The sequence below is a fragment of the Pongo abelii genome, chromosome 1 (genome assembly GCF_028885655.2).
Source record: "Pongo abelii isolate AG06213 chromosome 1, NHGRI_mPonAbe1-v2.0_pri, whole genome shotgun sequence".
NCBI classification, from domain to species: domain Eukaryota; kingdom Metazoa; phylum Chordata; class Mammalia; order Primates; family Hominidae; genus Pongo; species Pongo abelii.
The window spans coordinates 212861420-212879307 of NC_071985.2; the positions used below are offsets into that span (position 1 = coordinate 212861420).

General features: G+C 51.7%; 2 protein-coding genes across 9 annotated transcripts in view; both read left to right on the forward strand.

Moving 5' to 3' along the window:
• The window catches only part of KIF17 (kinesin family member 17), a 53692-nt gene extending 48320 nt beyond the window's left edge, over positions 1–5372 (forward strand). For all 8 annotated transcript variants that reach the window (XM_024250862.2, XM_024250865.2, XM_054546886.2 and 5 more), the window contains 2 exons: positions 3049–3166; positions 4626–5372. In XM_024250862.2, the coding sequence (XP_024106630.1) occupies positions 3049–3166; positions 4626–4804 (297 nt within the window). In that variant the 3' untranslated portion in view covers positions 4805–5372. The remainder of the gene's footprint in view (positions 1–3048; positions 3167–4625) is intronic.
• Positions 5373–7856: 2484 nt separating this feature from the next.
• On the forward strand, positions 7857–17578 carry DDOST (dolichyl-diphosphooligosaccharide--protein glycosyltransferase non-catalytic subunit). The gene is made up of 11 exons (XM_024250887.3): positions 7857–8203; positions 8409–8519; positions 13195–13281; positions 13602–13705; positions 13847–13941; positions 14666–14759; positions 15002–15150; positions 15599–15746; positions 16409–16529; positions 16653–16759; positions 16850–17578. The coding sequence occupies exons 1-11, from the start codon at positions 7999–8001 to the stop codon at positions 16997–16999; spliced, it is 1371 nt and encodes a 456-aa protein (XP_024106655.1). The 5' UTR covers positions 7857–7998; the 3' UTR covers positions 17000–17578.
• Positions 17579–17888: the final 310 nt, after the last annotated feature.

The following is a 17888-nucleotide window of genomic DNA, read 5'->3' on the forward strand; positions in this document are numbered from 1 at the left end:
AGAGACGGGGTTTCACTGTGTTAGCCAGGATGGTCTCGATCTCCTGACCTCGTGATCTGCCCGCCTCAGCCTTCCAAAGTGCTGGGATTATAGGCGTGAGCCACTGTGCCCAGCCAAGCGGGGTGTTTTCAATGAAACTCTTCAAGTTTGTTAACTTAGCTGGGAGCTACTGTCCCCAGCAGCCACCAGAGGCCCAGACAGAAGGGCACCAGCAGGGAGTCCACCAGTCCCTTGGGGTGGCCTGGTCAGCAAGCACAGCTTCCATGACACAACTCCATGAACAATGATATGAAAGTTGTTATTATTTACAGATCCTCAGGCTAGGCAGGGCCACCAGAGAAGGACCCAGCCAGCTGGACCCCCTGTTGGTGTCCTTGTGTCTGGGCCTCTGGTGGCTGCTGGGGACAGTAACTACCAGCTAAGTTAATAGAGAAACTCTAAGAGTTTTGTTCAAAACAAGGGGTCAACAAACTTTTTCTGTAAAGGACCCGATCATAAATATCTTGGGCTTTGTGAACTATGTGGTCTCTGTCACAACCACTCAACTCTGCCACTGTAGCACAAAAACAGCCACAGGTAATACACAAATGAATGGTGTTCCAATAAAACTTTATTTACAAAAATAGTCTGCAGGCCAGATTTGGTCTGTATGCCATAATTAGCTGATTTTGCCTTAAGCCATTACAAATATTTCAGAAAACCCATATAGAATATACCTTTACAGTTATGATAAGACCACTCCTAGGCTAATGAATTCCAACCGCACATCTCTGGCTGAGCAACTCAGGCTGCAAGGGGCCACTCACGGTGGTCTAGAGCTTGATTGGCAGCTTCATAAAAAAGGGAAAGTTGCTGCCAGGAAAAAAGACATTCTTAATCTGGGACCACAAAGAGGTTATGTCAGAATGCTTTCAGCTCCAAGCGATAGATACCAAAGCAAACAACCATAAGAAAAATAGGGAATTTTTTAGTTCATGTAAGTGGACCAGTTTCAGGGATGGCTGGATCTAGGGGCTGAAACAGTCAGGGTCTGTAACAGTCAGGGTCTGTGTCTGTCTTCACCTCTTTTTTTTTTTTTTTTTGAGACGGAGTCTCGCTCTGTCGCCCAGGCCGGAGTGCAGTGGTGCAATCTGGGCTCACTGCAAGCTCCGCCTCCCGGGTTCACGCCATTCTCCTGCCTCAGCCTCCCGAGTAGCTGGGACTACAGGCGCCTGCCACCACGCCTGGGTAATTTTTTGTATTTTTAGTAGAGACAGGGTTTCACCGTGTTAGCCAGGATGGTCTCGATCTCCTGACCTTGTGATCCGCCCGCCTCAGCCTCCCAAAGAGCTGGGATTACAGGCGTGAGCCACCGCGCCCGGCCACCTTTTTTTTTTTTTTTTTGAGACAGAGTTTCGCTCTTGTTGCCCAGGCTGGAGTGCCATCTCAGCTTACCACAACCTCTGCCTGCCAGGTTCAAGCGATTCTCTTGCTTGAGCCTCCAGAGTAGTTGGGATTACAGGCATGCTCCACGACGTCCAGCTAATTTTTTTGTATTTTTAGTAGAGACAGGGTTTCTCCATATTGGTCAGGCTGGTCTCGAACTCCTGATCTCAGGTGATCCACTCGCCTTGGCCTCCCAAAGTTCTGGGATTACAGGCGTGAGCCACCGCTCCTGGCCTATGTGTTCACCTCTTGTTCCTGCTTCCCTTGGTATGCTAACTGAAGGCTTTCTCCACATGGCCGGAAGGATGGCTGCTGGCCATTGGTGATCCAAAAGGAAGAGAGGCCTGGTCTGTTAAAGCAACTGTCCCCAGTCTTTTTGGCACCAGGGACCAGTTTTGTGGAAGACAGTTTTTCCACAGGTCAGGACGGGGTGGGGGGTCGGAAAGTTTCGGGATGATTCAAGTGCATTACATTTAGTGTGGACTTCATTTCTATTAGTATTACATTGTAATATATAATGAAATAATTATATAACTCACCATCATGTAGAATCAGTGGGAGCCGTGAGCATGTTTTCCTGCAACTAGACGGTCCCATCTGGGGGTAATGGGAGACACTGACAGATCTTCAGACATCAGATTCTCATAAGGAGCACAACCTGGATCCCTCACATGTGCAGTTCACAATAGGGTTTGCACTCCTATGAGAATCTAATGTCACCACTGATCTGACAGGAGGTGGAGCTCAGGCAATAATTCAAGCAATGGGGAGCAGCTGTAAATACAGATGAAGCTTCACTTGCTCAGCTGCCACTCACTTCCTGCTGTGCAGCCCAGTTCCTAACAGGCCACGGACTGGTATCAGTCCATGGCCTGAGGGATGGAGACCCTTGTGTTAAAGCATCCTTAAACTAGAGCTTGGGGAGAGATTCTGATTGGCTCTGCCTGGGTCATGTGTCTACTCTTGGACCAATTACTGTGTTTAGGAAGATGTGGGTCTGTGATTGGTGCAGTCTGGGTCACATGTCCAGCTGTGTAACCACGGGGTGAGACTCAGATGTAGTATAGGGCACTATGAATGCTCACCCCACTGGGACGTCAAGTGGAAGAAGGACAATTCCCTGAAAAGGGAGATTTAGACTGAAGAAAATAAGTCCGTAATAGTGGTGAAAAATAATAGCGCTTGGTGATAAAAAGGTTAGGAATCCAGTTCTAATGATCACAAATGTAACTGTGAGCTGAGGATAGCATCGCATTGCCTGTTCTATGAACATGTCGTGATAGATTTGGGGTTTGTGTATCACCCTGGCCCCCCTGTTGGAGCTGGCAGGACACCCTGTTTTGAGCTTTGTAGGACAGAATAAGGCACTTCCATGTCAAGGAAGGAGAGGCCGGATGCAGGCTTGGCTGGAGACCGTGACTTCCTGGCCCCGAGCTGCCTGGGATCCCACCCCCGAGTCCAGGATCTACAGTGTAGAGTACACCAGAGTGGGCAGTGCCTGCTCCAGCCCTGTGACAACTTGGGGGAGGCTTGGGGCGGCCCCCACTGCCCCAGGATGCCAGAGGCTGCGGAGCCCTGTGCACAAACAATGGGGCATGACCACGGGCATCTGCATCTCGGCAGGAGGAGGACCGCTACAGGCTCATGCTCAGTCGGAGCAACAGTGAAAACATTGCCAGCAACTACTTCCGGTCTAAGCGGGCCAGCCAGATCCTCAGCACAGACGCCAGGAAGAGCCTCAGTGAGTGTCCCTCCCCTGTCCCCACCCTCTCCACACAACTGGGAGAGGCATGAAGGGGATAGTTTTGAAGTCAGAGAGACCTGGGTTCAAAACTCCTTTCCCTCTCGGAGTCTCAGTTTCCTTAGCTACAAAATGAGGTGGGTAACACCAACTTTTTAGGATTAGGTGATCCGAGGTGAGGAAACGGCCCAGCCCGGGGACTGGTGCTCAGTACAGAGTCTCCTCTTTGCTCCACTCTTGTCTCCCCTGGCCCCTAGTAGGCACTCAGTGCATGGCTCAGGGGCCTGGCTGGGGATGCACGGGTTAGGTCTCACTAGTTAGGCGCCAGCTTCCTGGCGAGTCACACGCCAGCATTGTGACTTCCTCCAAATGTGGATTGACTTCACTTATCAAGGGCCACAAATGCAACACACGCTTTTAAGAATTTAGCATCACTTCATTTCGTCTGCCTTTAAAACTGAAAGCAAAGCCCGCAGAGCGTCCAATAAAATAGCAATAAAAAGCAAATATTGGCCAGGTGCGGTGGCTTACGCCTGTAATCCCAGCACATTGGCAGGCTGAGGCGGGTGGATCACTTGAGGCCAGGAGTTCGAGACAAGCCTGGCCAACATGGTGAAACCCCATCTCTACTAAAAATACAAAAATTAGCCGGGTGGTAGTGGCACGTGCCTGTAATCCCAGCTACTCAGGAGGCTGAGGCAGGAGAATCGCTTGAGCTTGGGAGGTGAAGGTTGCAGTGATTCGAGATCGCGCCACTGCATTCCGGTCTGGCTGACAGAGTGAGACCTTGTCTCAAAAAAAAAAAAAAAAAAAAAAAAAAATTAGCTGGGTGTGGTGATGCATGCCTGTAATTCCAGCTACTCGGGAGGCTGAGGCATGAGAATTGCTTGAACCCGGGAGGCAGAGGTTGCAGTGAGCTGAGACAGTGCCACTGCACACCAGCCTGGGTGACAGAGTGAGCCTTTCTCAAAAAAAAAAAAAGAGCAAATTTGAGTTCTATATATTGAGGTTATTTAAGAGACAGAATGGGTAGAGTTGAGGAATAAGGTGGGGTGGCTGGGGGGGAAATAGGATTGAGTGCCTGGCATTGTGCCCATGTTGCAGATGAGGAAACTGAGGCTCAGAGACGAAGCAGCTTCTCTAAGGTTATAGGAAGCAGTGGAGCTGGGCTTTGAACCCAGACTTGTCTGGCTTGAGATCCCAGGCGGCCTCAGTCTGAGGCTTTAAAACCCCAACTCCCCAGCCCAGCCTCTTTGGATGCAGACATAGTTGCTGGGTCTGAGACCTCAGCCAGAGCAGCCTCGCAGAGCCTGGGGTCCCAGCTGCAGGGCCAGGGCCTCTGGCTGGGCAGGGGGAGTGGGAGTGGGGTGAGCCAGGCTCTCCATCCTACCCACCTGGGGCATTTTCTCTCCATCCCTGCTCTCCTGGCTTACCAGCACCTCTGCCCTCTTCCCCACAGCACATCACAACTCGCCACCAGGCCTCAGCTGCCCACTCAGCAACAACTCTGCCATCCCACCCACCCAGGCCGCTGAAATGCCCCAGCCCCGGCCCTTCCGCCTCGAGTCCCTCGACATCCCTTTCACCAAGGCCAAGCGTAAGAAAAGCAAAAGCAACTTTGGCAGTGAGCCTCTGTGAGCACAGCTGCTTGCCGTTGCCTGCCTTATAGGCATCTAGAGACTGCCAGGCCCTCCCAGGGCAGCCCCAACCAGGCCTCCTCCCACCTGCCACACAGCACTCCGGGGCCTGAGGGCTCCCTCAGCCCTGGGAAGACACATTCTCTTCCCTGTTCCCGAGAGCCCACCTCTGCCCTGGGCAGGAGCCCCTTGGAGGCTGTATAGTCCTCCTTAGAGAGGCCTGCTCCAGCTGTTCACACCACATCAGTGTTTCCGTCTGCTCACCTGCCACGGAGCCCACACCCATGCCCACCAGTGTTGGTCTTTGCCTCAAAGCCTCAGACCTGCTTCACAGCCTTCACCAGCCCTGATGGAGAGGGCAGCAGCTGCCACGTGAAAGAAGCTCAATATCAGCTGGGAAGGAACTGTGCCTCTGTCTGACTGGCCCCACTTCCTAAGAACTGCCCTGCCCCATGGGGTGGCACAGGGGTCCCACAGCAGGTCTTCCTGCACTGCCCACCCCTGGCTGGTCTGTGGCCCAAGGAAGGCCACTCCACATTAAGCTGCCCAATAAACTGCTTTTAAGATAAGCTCCCCTTCTCTGACCCTCTGACAGTGTCACTTGGGGCCCCTCCCTGCCATTGTGGCCTGGCTGTCCCAGGGAAGTTCTTTCTGGAAAAAGGGTTCTTTTGCCTGGGACCTCCAGGGTTTCTGCAGCTCCCTACAATCGTGAGTACATTCTTCTGGGAAGAGCATCTGAATTTTCATTAGATTCTCGAAGGACCTGTGACCCAGGAAAGCAGACCCCTTGTTGTGGAAAATAGGGCCATGTCTCACTGAGGCCAGAAAAGGGCCCAGCTTTTGACTGTCCTGGGGGCTGTGCTGGGAGGGGCTGTGCTGGGACTGAGTGTCCTGATATAGCCAGAAATAAATCCAGGCCACCCTGTTTGTGCCCGCATAGGGGGGTACCTAGGACACAGCCCTCCCCTTGCCCACTCTATCCCAGGCCAGTCCTGTGGGGGGGCTTCACAATCTAAGGGAAAAGGCTTGGCCTTTGGCACAGTCCTGGAACCTCATTTCACTCTGAGCCTCATCTGTGAAATGGGGATAACGCCCACCTCACAGGGTTAATGTGAAGATTAAATGAGATAGTATGTAAAGCTCCTGGGGCATAGCAGGTGCTCTGTGTTAGTCTTCCTCCTCCCTATTTTGTATCAATTTCTATGGCAGGCCCCACAAGCCACATGCCTGGGCCAAGGAGCACACACTCTTGAGAAGCTGGGGTGGGGGTGCTTAGACAACTAGAGATATCCAGCCAGAGGCAGGCAGCAAGTACATCCTGACTCAGAGCAGGTGAGATCAGGTCTTTTAAAAATTATTTTTATTTTCTTTGAGACAGAGTCTTGCTCTGTCACCCAGGCTGGAGTGCAGCAGCGGGCGATCTCAGCTCACTGAAGCCTCCACCTCCCGGGTTCAAGCGATTCTCCTGTCTCAGACTCATGAGTAGCTGGGATTACAGGCGCCTGCCACCACGCCCGGTTAAATTTTTTGTATTAGAGACGGGGTTTCACCATGTTAGCCAGGCTGGTCATGAACTCCTGACCTCAAGTGATCTGCCCACCTCAGCCTGCCAAAGTGCTGGGATTACAGGTGTGAGCCACCGCGCCTGGTCGAGATCAGGTCTTTATGGGGAACAAAGAGTGCCTTTCTGAAGGGAGCAGTGCTGGGTGGGGCTCCCAGAAAGGATGGAGAAGATCCTGGGAGGTTTAAGATGGGGATGTAAGGAGGGCGCTTCTGGCGGAGAGAGCTGCAAAGCAAAAGGCAGGAGGTGTGGAACTCAGGGTGTTAAAGGCTGGGCCATTCCGGTTCCATTGAAGCCCTGAGCAAGGACTGAGGGGACGAGGCTGCTGAGATGAGTGTAGGTGGAGACCTGAGAGCAAAGAGCCTTGGGGTGTCCCTGTGCTGTGGCCTACTCTTAAGCAACAGTTTAACACCGTTGGCTCTGAATTAGAGGCGGGCGCACGTGGTACTGTGTGTCGAGGGTGGAGGGGCAGGAGTTAGGGTGCAGGAGCCAGGAGCTCTGCAGAGGCTTAACTTGGGGCGGAGCCAGTGGGAATGGAGAGCAAGTAGAGTCCGTTAAGAAGATGCATGGAGGGAGGTTTTGATTTTCGCTATTCTTGGGTTGGTGGACAAGTGTCAGAAAGGAACTGCTACCTTCTGTCTCTACAATTGCCGTCACCATTGGCCTCAGGATTGTGGTTGGGACCCAGAGGACAGTGGAAGTCTTGCTGCTTGTGGTAGTTTTTACTTAAACCCCTGGTGGACAAAGGCAGGTCTGAGGTGAACCGGGTGGCCTCTGTATTAACCTAGAAGCGGTGGGAGCCACATTATTGAATGGATGTTCACTCTAGCCCGGCGCTAAGTGCTTCAAAACCTGCCATGTTCCTCCCAAGAGCCCAGAGATGAGGTAATTAAATGGCTGTTCCTAAGGCACACAGATAAGCAGCGGAGCTGGACCTCGTCCTTAGTGCTATTTACAGCCAGGGAAACTGTCCTGGAGAGAAGTGCAATGCCCGGGTAACGGCTAGTGAGAGATGCAGCTTGGAAATGGAACCATCGCTAGGCCAGTCTACTGCCCATCGACAGTCTCCAGCGTGGGCCACCGAGCTGGGCAGGACAGGCCCGTCCATGCCATGGCCCCTGGAGCCGTGAGCAGCAGGAAGGAGGCTCCAAGTGCCCTGGCCCTGATCTTATTCTTCCAACCCCTCCTCCCTAGAGATGGTGGAGGTGGGGCCTAGTTCCTGGTCCCGAGCCTTCCCAGGCCCAGTGAAGACCCCGCCAGCAAGAAGGTGGCCCCACACCCTATCCGGGACGCGACGGTCAAGCCCAGGGAACACCCCGCAAGCTCCAGCGGGAAGCGGGCTCCAGACTAGGGGGCGGGAGGCCGGCCTGGGCGGAGCAAAGGGCGCTCGGCCTCGTTGATTGGCCGCGGCTGCAGAGCTGTCTTTCTAGGATTGAGCCTTTTCTTTTGGGAGGCGGGGCCTTGATTCACTCCCGCCAATAGAGTTCAAGGAATCCGCCTACCACCAGGACACTTCCGGCGGTGCTCTCCGCTCCTTACCGCCAAAGCTGCGGCTCTGGACGCCTAGCCCCGGCGTATCCCGATCACTTCCGGGTGGTGCTCCACGGCCACGAGCCGCGATTGGGCTACCGTAGATGGGGTACTTCCGGTGTCCAGGTGCTAGGTCTTTCGGCAGGAGGAGGAAGATGGAGCCCAGCACCGCGGCCCGGGCTTGGGCCCTCTTTTGGTTGCTGCTGCCCTTGCTTGGCGCGGTTTGCGCCAGCGGACCCCGCACCTTAGTGCTGCTGGACAACCTCAACGTGCGGGAGACTCATTCGCTTTTCTTCCGGAGCCTGAAGGGTGAGAGCGGGGTCCGAGGGGGGAGCGTGTGGGGGCCTGGTGTTGGTACAGCATCGAGGGCATTGACCACTCTCCTTCCCACTTCCTTTCCTGGAGCAGGCCGCCCGGGTCTGGCCTGCCGCTTGGCGTGCGGGTCCGCGGTGTCTGCAGCAGGGGTTTCCCTTCGCGTCCCGTCTTCCTCAACTACCTATTTTTTCTTGTCCAGACCGGGGCTTTGAGCTCACATTCAAGACCGCTGATGACCCCAGCCTGTCTCTCATAAAGTATGGGGAATTCCTCTATGACAATCTCATCATTTTCTCCCCTTCGGTAGAAGGTAAGGGTTCCGCGTCGCCCCTAGCACTGGGATTCGAGACCCAGGACTGATGGATTGCTTTCTTCTCGTTCTTGTGCATGTCCTGGGTCACAGGATGGGTTGCCAGTCCTGGACGCTGCTACCACGGAGATGAGGAAAATGCTCATTTCTGACCTGACCCTAGAAGGGGACATCTTTCTAAAAGACACAGCTAAGGATTGTGGAGTCAAGTGTTGCTGCAGACCATGGAACCCAGGGCCCTGCTGCTCTACTGAGAAGGGAGTTTACTCTGTAAAGGGCCTGATAGAAAGATGGAAAGCTCCTGGGTTGGGTTTGCCTGGGTGGAAAGAGGAAATGGCCTGTTATTAATATGGATTGCTATAAAGAGGCATTGTGCATTGTGGCAGTTGATCTTAAGAATTCAGATAGATTCATAGTCTCGGGCTGAAAAAAGAGCCTTAGCAATTATCTACCACCCCACCCCTCCTCCCATTTGAGGCTGGATAGATACGTCCAGCAGCCTTGCAGAGGGCTAGTCGTTTAACAGAATGAATATCTTGGCCAGATTATCCAGTTTATACTTGAGTATTCCTGTTTTACGAGGCAATCCACTCCACCACTGAACAATTCTGTTAAGAAGTTCTTATATTAAGCAAATATTGTCTCCTGCTTTATTTTGTTCTTATGCTCCCCAGCACCTTAGAGAATAGAGAGAATGCTTATCTAGTTTGGAAGTATAGCCTTCACATAATCATAGCTTATTTGGTTGTTTCTCCTCCAGACTGAACATCCCCAGCTCCTTGGCTATTTCTCTTTTGCCATACTTTTTTGGTGAGCATGTTAGTCATTCTCTTCTTTATTTGCTTCAGTTTATCTTTTTCTTAAAAGACTCACGTTGTCCCTGTTTGGGTAAGACAGGACTGCCTTCTTCCCTTCAGCTGATGAAGCTTAGGAAGTTCTTCATTGGTGCCTTTTTTATTTGTTTGTTTTTTTGAGACAGGGTCTTGCTTTGTTCCCCAGGCTGAGTGCAGTGGTGCGATCATGGCTCTCTACAGTCTCGACCTCCCAGGTTCAAGTGATCCTCCCTCCTCAGCCTCCTGAATAACTGGGACGTGGCTTCTTTATTCTCTGTAGTTCATGTGAGATTCAGTTCCACCAAATCCCTCAAGTATTTTCCCTAGGCTTTTGTTACTTACTGTGTCACTCCCAACTCCCTTGCAACATGTGCTTTTGGAATTGGCTTTTTGGAGACAAGATTAGTTAGGCAGATGTCACCCCAAATTGGTATAAGTTGAAATCTTCAGATGACTGGGCAGGTGAGTGGAGGCTTCGGTGCAGTAACTGGTGTTTGCCAAGTTTTTGCTGTGTTTGAAACTTTGAAATAGGTACCTTACAGTGGACGGGGTGAGATCTTAAGGATAGGGAGTCTGCCCTGCAGGAGTTTTTTCAGTCTGTTTTTGAGGAAATGAAGACCTGAAATGAGTTACCAAACCCTGTGTCAGGATGTAAGATGAAGTGGAGGCACTGTCAGCTTGTGTAGGTCGGAAGGAAAGAAGCAGTGAATGAGACTGCTCAGGAGAGGGCTGAGAGAGGATACTGTTGGTGGGAGAAACGACAGAGAGCGTAAAACAGTGTTTCCCAAACTTTAGTCATTTGCACACGTCCTTCGTGGTTTTTACCATGTTATGTATCTCCTGTGCTAATAACTACCTTTTTCTTCAAATTGACCTGCTAAAAAAAAAAAAAGGCTAGGTACGATAGCTTATCCCTATAATCCCATCACTTTGGGAGGCCGAGGCAGAAGGATTGCTTGAGTCCAGGAGTTTGAGACTAGCCTGGGCAACATAGTGAGACCTCATCTCTACAAAAAAATGAACAAAATTAGCCGGGCGTGGTGGCACATGCCTGTAGTCCCAGCTACTGGGGAAGCTGAGGTGGGAGGATTGCTGACCCTTGGTGGTCAAGGCTGCAGTGAGCTGAGATCATGCCAGCTGCACTCCAGCCTAAGCGACAGAGCAAGACCCTGTCTCAAAAAAAAAAAAAAAAAAGAAAAGAGAAAAAAACTAAAATAACATTTTAAAAGGGAACCAATAGCGAGCCCAGAACTACCACTGAAAATGGAAATCCAGTGTCGTCACTTGATGTACGTAGAAGGTAACTATAAATAGAATAAAAACAACACCCGTAAGTTCTAGCCAGATACTGCTGCCTGCCGAAGGCTTTGAACCTGAGGTTCCCTCTTGAAAAAGGAGATTGGCAAGCATTAGAAGTTCTAACAACTAGTATCAAACTAAGACATTCTCTTTGATGGAGAAAGCTTGAAAAATAAGGAAGGGGAGTAACTTTCTGTCTCTGAGATTCAAGGTTATTTAAAGCCTGATTCCCGCATTCGTGTTGCCGCCTTTTCTGCCTCTGGTGGAGTGGGTTCCACACTGTGGAAGGTGCTGCTGTGGGAAATCCTCAGGCGTTCCTTGGGAGGAGGCTGCAGGGTAGGGTTCAGGGTAGGGGTTTGGTGTCTGCTTCCAGGGCCCTGCCCTCGTCCCATGGCCACTGTCACTGTCACCCTCTCAGGTGTGTGAGTGCTGGCCTGGCTTCCCTCTCCGTGCCCCAGTGGCTTCTTTGCCCTCTGGCATCGGAAGGCTGCCAGGTCACTGGCAGTCATGTCTACAAGGGAAGAAATTTTCAGCGCATCCTCTATACCTGGGAAAAACTGGATCCCTGTTACAGATGGGGAAATGGGTTCAGGAGGGTGAAGGGATTTGCCTAGTTCTAAGTGGTCTCAATTTCAAAGCCCGTGTTCTGTCTACTTTACAAGAGTTTCTCAACAGGTGCACTCTTGACGTTTCAGACCAGATAATTTTTTTATAGTGAGGCTGTCCAGTGTACTGTAGGGTGTTTAACAGCACCCCGGGCCTCTGCCCATTAATGCCAGTGACCACTTCCCTGTTACGTGACAGCGAAGAAATGTCTCCAGACATTGCTCTGAGGGGCAAAATCGGCCACTGCACTGTGCCAATAGGCTGCTTTTGGAACATCTAAGACTGCCTGGCCTTTCCGAAGGAGAGTAGATAGATGGCTTTTTGAATGTAGCATGAGAGGCAGAGGTAGAGAATACAGGAGCTTCTGCGTATGCCTGAAGATCAGGTAAGGTGCTTTTAGTTTTCTGCTGAAGATTACCCCTCAAAAAACAGGGCTCTTATATTCAGATCTTTACAAAGTCATTTCCACCTGCTACTGAGGGTCTAATGGACACACTTCTCTGTCCAGTCTCAGAAATTGGCATGTCCATCCTTCTGGTTGCTCAGCCAGACTCCTTGGAGCTTTTCTAATGCCCGTCGAAGCATCAGCAGGCCCTGCGGCTGTGCCATCAGAAGGCGTGGAGGCCTGCCGTGCCTCCCTCTGTTGCTGCTCCAAGGTTGGCTCAGCACTCTTCACTGCCTAGATTTTCACAGTGGCCTTCTAACCCATCACCACAGCCACTCTCACCCTCGTACCCTAGTCTCTACCCCGCCGCCAGGATCGTCCTTCAAAAATAGGAATGAGATCCTGCCAGGCCCCTGCTCAGAATCCTCCAGCGGCTCCCCACGGCAGGGCCCTTGTGTGGGGTGCAGAGCCCTGTGCAGCCTGGGCCCTCACTTCACCTGGCCTTAGCTCCTGCTGCTCACTCCTTTCTCTCTAGCTAAGCCACACTGGGCCCCTTGCTGGTGACCCTGCCCACCCGCCTGGGGGACTTTGCACCTGGTGTTCACTCTGCTGGGAATCCTCTGACCCCACAGACTGCCTGGCTCACGCTTACATCTTCTCAGATGCCACTTGCAGGTCTTCCTTAAACAACCTTGGCACAAGAGCTCCCCTCCCACATTGTCCACTTTGTTTTTCTTCTCTTCTCACAAGAGTTACTCATTTAATGAATAAATGGATTACTGAGCACTGCCTTCATTACCTTAGATTGAACATCAGAGTACCCTTTGGGGAGACTCTGGAGCCTCAAATAGCCCCACCCAGTGCTAGTTTTAGATGCTTATGGCAGTAGTCACATGATCCAATTAATTGACCAAAAAAGGATAGGATCTCACAGTTACAAATGTTGGAAATTAATGAGCCCTTTTGGTGATCACTTTTTAAAAAGCAGTGCACTGGGTGGCTCTGTTGTGGATGTCATGGATAGAATCTGTAGGATTAATAGGGAAAAATGGATTAATGCCAGACCAGAGAGTACTAGTGTCAAGTGACGGCATCACTGGAGATGCAGAAGTGCTCTTCCTCAGACCATTTAGACGGGGTGGAATTGACAGGCTCTGGAAACTGGCTCCAGTGATCAGCATCACTAGCGTGAAAGGTGCAGGGGATGAGATGAAATACGGGCAGTACGGCATTTCCAAATGCATTATTTCCTATGTGACTTGAAATATGTACAGCTTACTTGACCAGTGCAATTAGTGGATGTTCGACTGTTTCCTCCAAACCTCCAGAAGTTTCTAATTCTGAGCCATAATTTTGAGTCTTCACGCTGGGAGGATGGGGCCTTGCCCGTTCTGGGATGTGGTGCCGGAAGCCTCTCCCTCATTGTGGCCCCCAGGGGGTGCTGCTCTGTGAGTGATCGTGGCTGCTCTGCCCTTCGTGTCCCTGCCCTGCCAGTGTCAGAGAAGCAAGGAGAGGAGACCTCTGGGTCACTGTGTCTGGTGCCTGCTTTCAGATTTTGGAGGCAACATCAACGTGGAGACCATCAGTGCCTTTATTGACGGTGGAGGCAGTGTGCTGGTAGCTGCCAGCTCAGACATTGGTGAGTCCGACCTGGGAGGTTCTGGTGCTTTCCACTTCTCCAGGGAGTTGGAGAGCATTACAAACAGAACCTGCCAAATTAGCATTCACTGGGTGGGCCTTAGCTGGGGAGTCAGTGAGGGAACTGTTTTCTCAGTTCAGAATCTGACTCCTGGAGGCGGAATACCACACTGCTGTCCAGGGGTCCATTTGGGGCTGAGCCCAGCTGGATGAAGCTGCAGGGCACTGGGGCTGACAGAAAGGGAGTCACAAGGAAGCCAGGACACTTGGCCCAAGGCCCCCCTGTAAGGGCTCACCCAGGTGTCTCTTGGGTCTGTGCAGGTGACCCTCTTCGAGAACTGGGCAGTGAGTGCGGGATTGAGTTTGACGAGGAGAAAACGGCTGTCATTGACCATCACAACTATGACATCTCAGACCTTGGCCAGGTAATCAGGCCTGTCACCTTCCAGGTTTCAGGGACATATGGCAAAGCTCTGCTTAGCCAAAAGCCAAGAGGGCGTGAGGAGGTTCTGCCTGGCTTGGGGAACCTTTTCCTGACCACCCACCTTTCCATCTACTCTTTGCAGCATACGCTCATCGTGGCTGACACTGAGAACCTGCTGAAGGCCCCAACCATCGTTGGGAAATCATCTCTAAATCCCATCCTCTTTCGAGGTGTTGGGTGAGTGAGTGAGCAGGGAGAGGACAGCAGAAACCTGGGGGAAGAAGGGGTCACTTCATTTTTTTGGGAAATCAAGGCAAAATTGTAATTCTTTAGGGGTATGTAGATGGGATTAATTTGTTATATTAAGGCCGAGTACAGTGGCTCAAACCTGTAATCCCAGCACTTTGGGAAGGCCTAGGCAGGAGGATCGCTTGAGGCCAGGAGTTTGAGACCAGCCTGGGCAACACAGAACTCCTCTCTTTAAAAAAGAAAAAAAAAAAAAAAAAAAAAGTTGGCCGAGCGCAGTGGCTCATGCCTGTAATCCCAGCACTTTGGGAGGCTGAGGTGGGCAGATCACCTGAGGTCAGGCGTTTGAGACCAGCCTGGCCAACATGGTGAAACCCCGTCTCTGCTAAAAATACAAAAATTAGCTAGGCGTGGTGGTGTGTGCTTGTAGTCCCAGCTACTTGGGAGGCTGATGCAAGAGAACTGCTTGAACCCAGGAGGCGGAGGTTGCAGTGAGCCAAGGTTGTGCCACTGCACTCCAGCCCAGGTGGCAGAGCGAGATCTGTCTGAAAAACAAAAACAAAAGTCAAACTCCATTGTTATATCAAGACAAGAGCTAAGTGGTTGGCAATTAAGAAAAAAGGATTCATTGCTGGGAAGAACTGGCTCTCGGGGATCCCATGTCCTTGGGCTCAGTTCCTGGGGCCAGTGCTGGGCTGTTGTCATCCTGCTGCAGGATGGTGGCCGATCCTGATAACCCTTTGGTGCTGGACATCCTGACGGGCTCTTCCACCTCTTACTCCTTCTTCCCGGACAAGCCTATCACCCAGGTAAGGGCTTCACAACCTTGAGGCTTCGAAATAAGAATGAAGCAGAACAGCACATTTGGCTGAGGCGAAGGAAGTGACAAGTTGGTGGGGTGGGGCATGGGCAGAAGCAGTGTGGTCTCAGGCTTCCCCTTCAGGTAGGGCCAGGGTCGTTTCTGTCTGGCCTGCTGTCCTCCTGCTCGGGAGGCGTGGCAGCTTTTCCCTTACTTGGAACTGCTTGGGTCACAGCCTCGTTTTGTTCCCAGTATCCACATGCGGTAGGGAAGAACACCCTCCTCATTGCTGGGCTCCAGGCCAGAAACAATGCCCGTGTCATCTTCAGCGGCTCCCTCGACTTCTTCAGCGACTCCTTCTTCAACTCAGCAGTGCAGAAGGCGGCGCCCGGCTCCCAGAGGTAGCTGCCGGGAGGCTTAGGGGCCGGGGATCCGGGTGGTGCAGTCTGTGTATATGGGGAGGACTCAGAAGGAGAAGGAGGAGGCTTTTAGCTAAAAGTGTCAGAGGCTGAGTGTTTCAGGTGCTGTCAGATTATTTCAGGGCTTTATTGCTATATTGCTGGTATTGGCACTTCCAATTTTTTAAGGTAGTAGTGACTTATCTAGAGATCCCTAACCTCCACCGTTCCTTTTAGAAATTTATGTATTTGTTGTGCAGATGACAACCAACCACCCATATCTTTTCGTTTTTTTCCTGCGTTCCCTTTAACCATGAGTCCCTAGGTGCCCAAGGCCTACAGGCAGAACTTCGCTAGGGTACTGTTGTGGTGGACATGAGTGGTCCTGCCCATCAGGCACCACTGGAAAGGTGGCTCTGGTGCCCAAGCTTCTCCTGTTTCCCTCCTGCAGGTATTCTCAGACAGGCAACTATGAACTAGCCGTGGCCCTCTCCCGCTGGGTGTTCAAGGAGGAGGGTGTCCTCCGTGTGGGGCCTGTGTCCCATCATCGGGTGGGCGAGACAGCCCCACCCAATGCCTACACTGTCACTGACCTAGTGGTAAGAGATGTTTGGGGTGGGAGGGCCCAAAGGGTTTGCCAAGCTGACTGAGCTCAGCTCAGAAGCACTTATTGAACACTTCTGTGCTGGCCTAAAGGGCATACATAAAGATGAATAAGTTAATCCCTACACCTAAGCATGCCAGGTTAGATGCAGAGCCTGGCATAAAAACTGATGTCCTAATAGGAGCACTTCTTTTGAAGAGATGTGTGTATTTGTTATGGGGGGCAGCAGTGGGAGGGGCTTCACTGATTAACTCTGCCCAGGAAGTTGGACTTAATAAGAGAAATGATGTTTTGATTAGGTCATTAGGATGAATTTGGTAGGCAAGAGAAAGCGAATATGGAAGCATGAATGCTTGAAAGTGCCTGGCACATGCCGGGGCAGGAGGGTGGTTTAGGTCGACTTTGATGGGCCATGAATACTGTGGGAAGGAATTTGGGCCTTCAGAGAAGAGGCAGAGATGCTGTGTTGGGGAATTAAGCTTGCTGAGAGAGACTGGTTACCCATCAGGGCCGGGCGGCAGGGGCATCTGCAGGTCTTGTGAACTCCTGGGCGTTCCTGCCATGGTCATCGGGTGGGAATTAAGTGCAGCTCTGCCTGCAGGTGGTGGAAGGCCTCCAGTCATGGCCAGCCCTGGCTAACCTGGCCTTTTATCTCAGGAGTACAGCATTGTGATCCAGCAGCTCTCAAATGGCAAATGGGTCCCCTTTGATGGCGATGACATTCAGCTGGAGTTTGTCCGCATTGATCCTTTTGTGAGGACCTTCCTGAAGAAGAAAGGTGAGTGTAGTTCCTGCACGAGGATGCTGCCAGAAACAGCCCCAGGCCTCACTTGCTCTCGAGGCCCAACCTGGAAACGCTCTGGGAAACCCCTCCCGGTTATTCTTGTTGGTTCTTCCGCAGGTGGCAAATACAGTGTTCAGTTCAAGTTGCCCGACGTATATGGTGTATTCCAGTTTAAAGTGGATTACAACCGGCTAGGCTACACACACCTCTACTCTTCCACTCAGGTAAGCACAGGTGACAGCCCGTTTTCAGCTAGCATGTGCCCTGCCCGGGCTCTGCAGTGGCCAGGTCCTGCCACCTCTGTCCTCCTGCAGGTATCCGTGCGGCCACTCCAGCACACGCAGTATGAGCGCTTCATCCCCTCGGCCTACCCCTACTACGCCAGCGCCTTCTCCATGATGCTAGGGCTCTTCATCTTCAGCATCGTCTTCTTGCACATGAAGGAGAAGGAGAAATCCGACTGAGGGGCCAGAGCCCTCTCCACACAGCGTGGAGACTGGGCGGGGAGGGGGGTTATTAGGATTGGTGGTTTTGTTTTGCTTTGTTTAAAGCCGTGGGAAAATGGCACAACTTTACCTCTGTGGGAGATGCAACACTGAGAGCCAAGGGGTGGGAGTCGGGATAATTTTTATATAAGTTTTTCCACTTTTTGAATTGCTAAAAGTGGCATTTTTCCTATGTGCAGTCACTCTCATTTCTAAAATAGAGACGTGGCCAGGCACGGTGGCTCATGCCTGTAATCCCAGCACTTTGGGAGGCCGAGGCAGGCGGATCACGAGGTCAGGAGATCGAGACTATCCTGGCTGACACGGTAAAACCCCGTCTCTACTAAAAGAAGTACAAAAAATTAGCCGGGCGTGGTGGTGGGCGCCTGTAGTCCCAGCTACTCGGGAGGCTGAGGCAGGAGAATGGCATGAATCCAGGAGGCAGAGCTTGCAGTGAGCTGAGATCGCGCCATTGTACTCCAGCCTGGGCAACAGTGCAAGACTCTGTCGGTCTCAAAAAAAATAAAAAATAAAAAAAATAGAGATGTTGCCCTCAAACTTCACCTGGCCCCGGTCCTGCTTTGCCAACGGCTGTGGGTGGGGGTTGCTGTTTGGTGGTGACTGGATACAAAAATCCTAAGTGGCTTCATGAAATTTTGCCTAGGACTGGACTGTCTTTTTAACTGTGAAATGATGGTTCTTCCTAACGTCTCCTCAAAGGATACAAGAAAGTTGCTAGTAGACCGAGGGGTGGGAATCACTGAAATGGAAAATCTAGAATGACAGTGCTGGGGAAGAGAAAACTACAACAGCTCGGTTGAAGACAACCTTAACTGCATATTGACGTTGATTTAGGCAATAGCTTCCT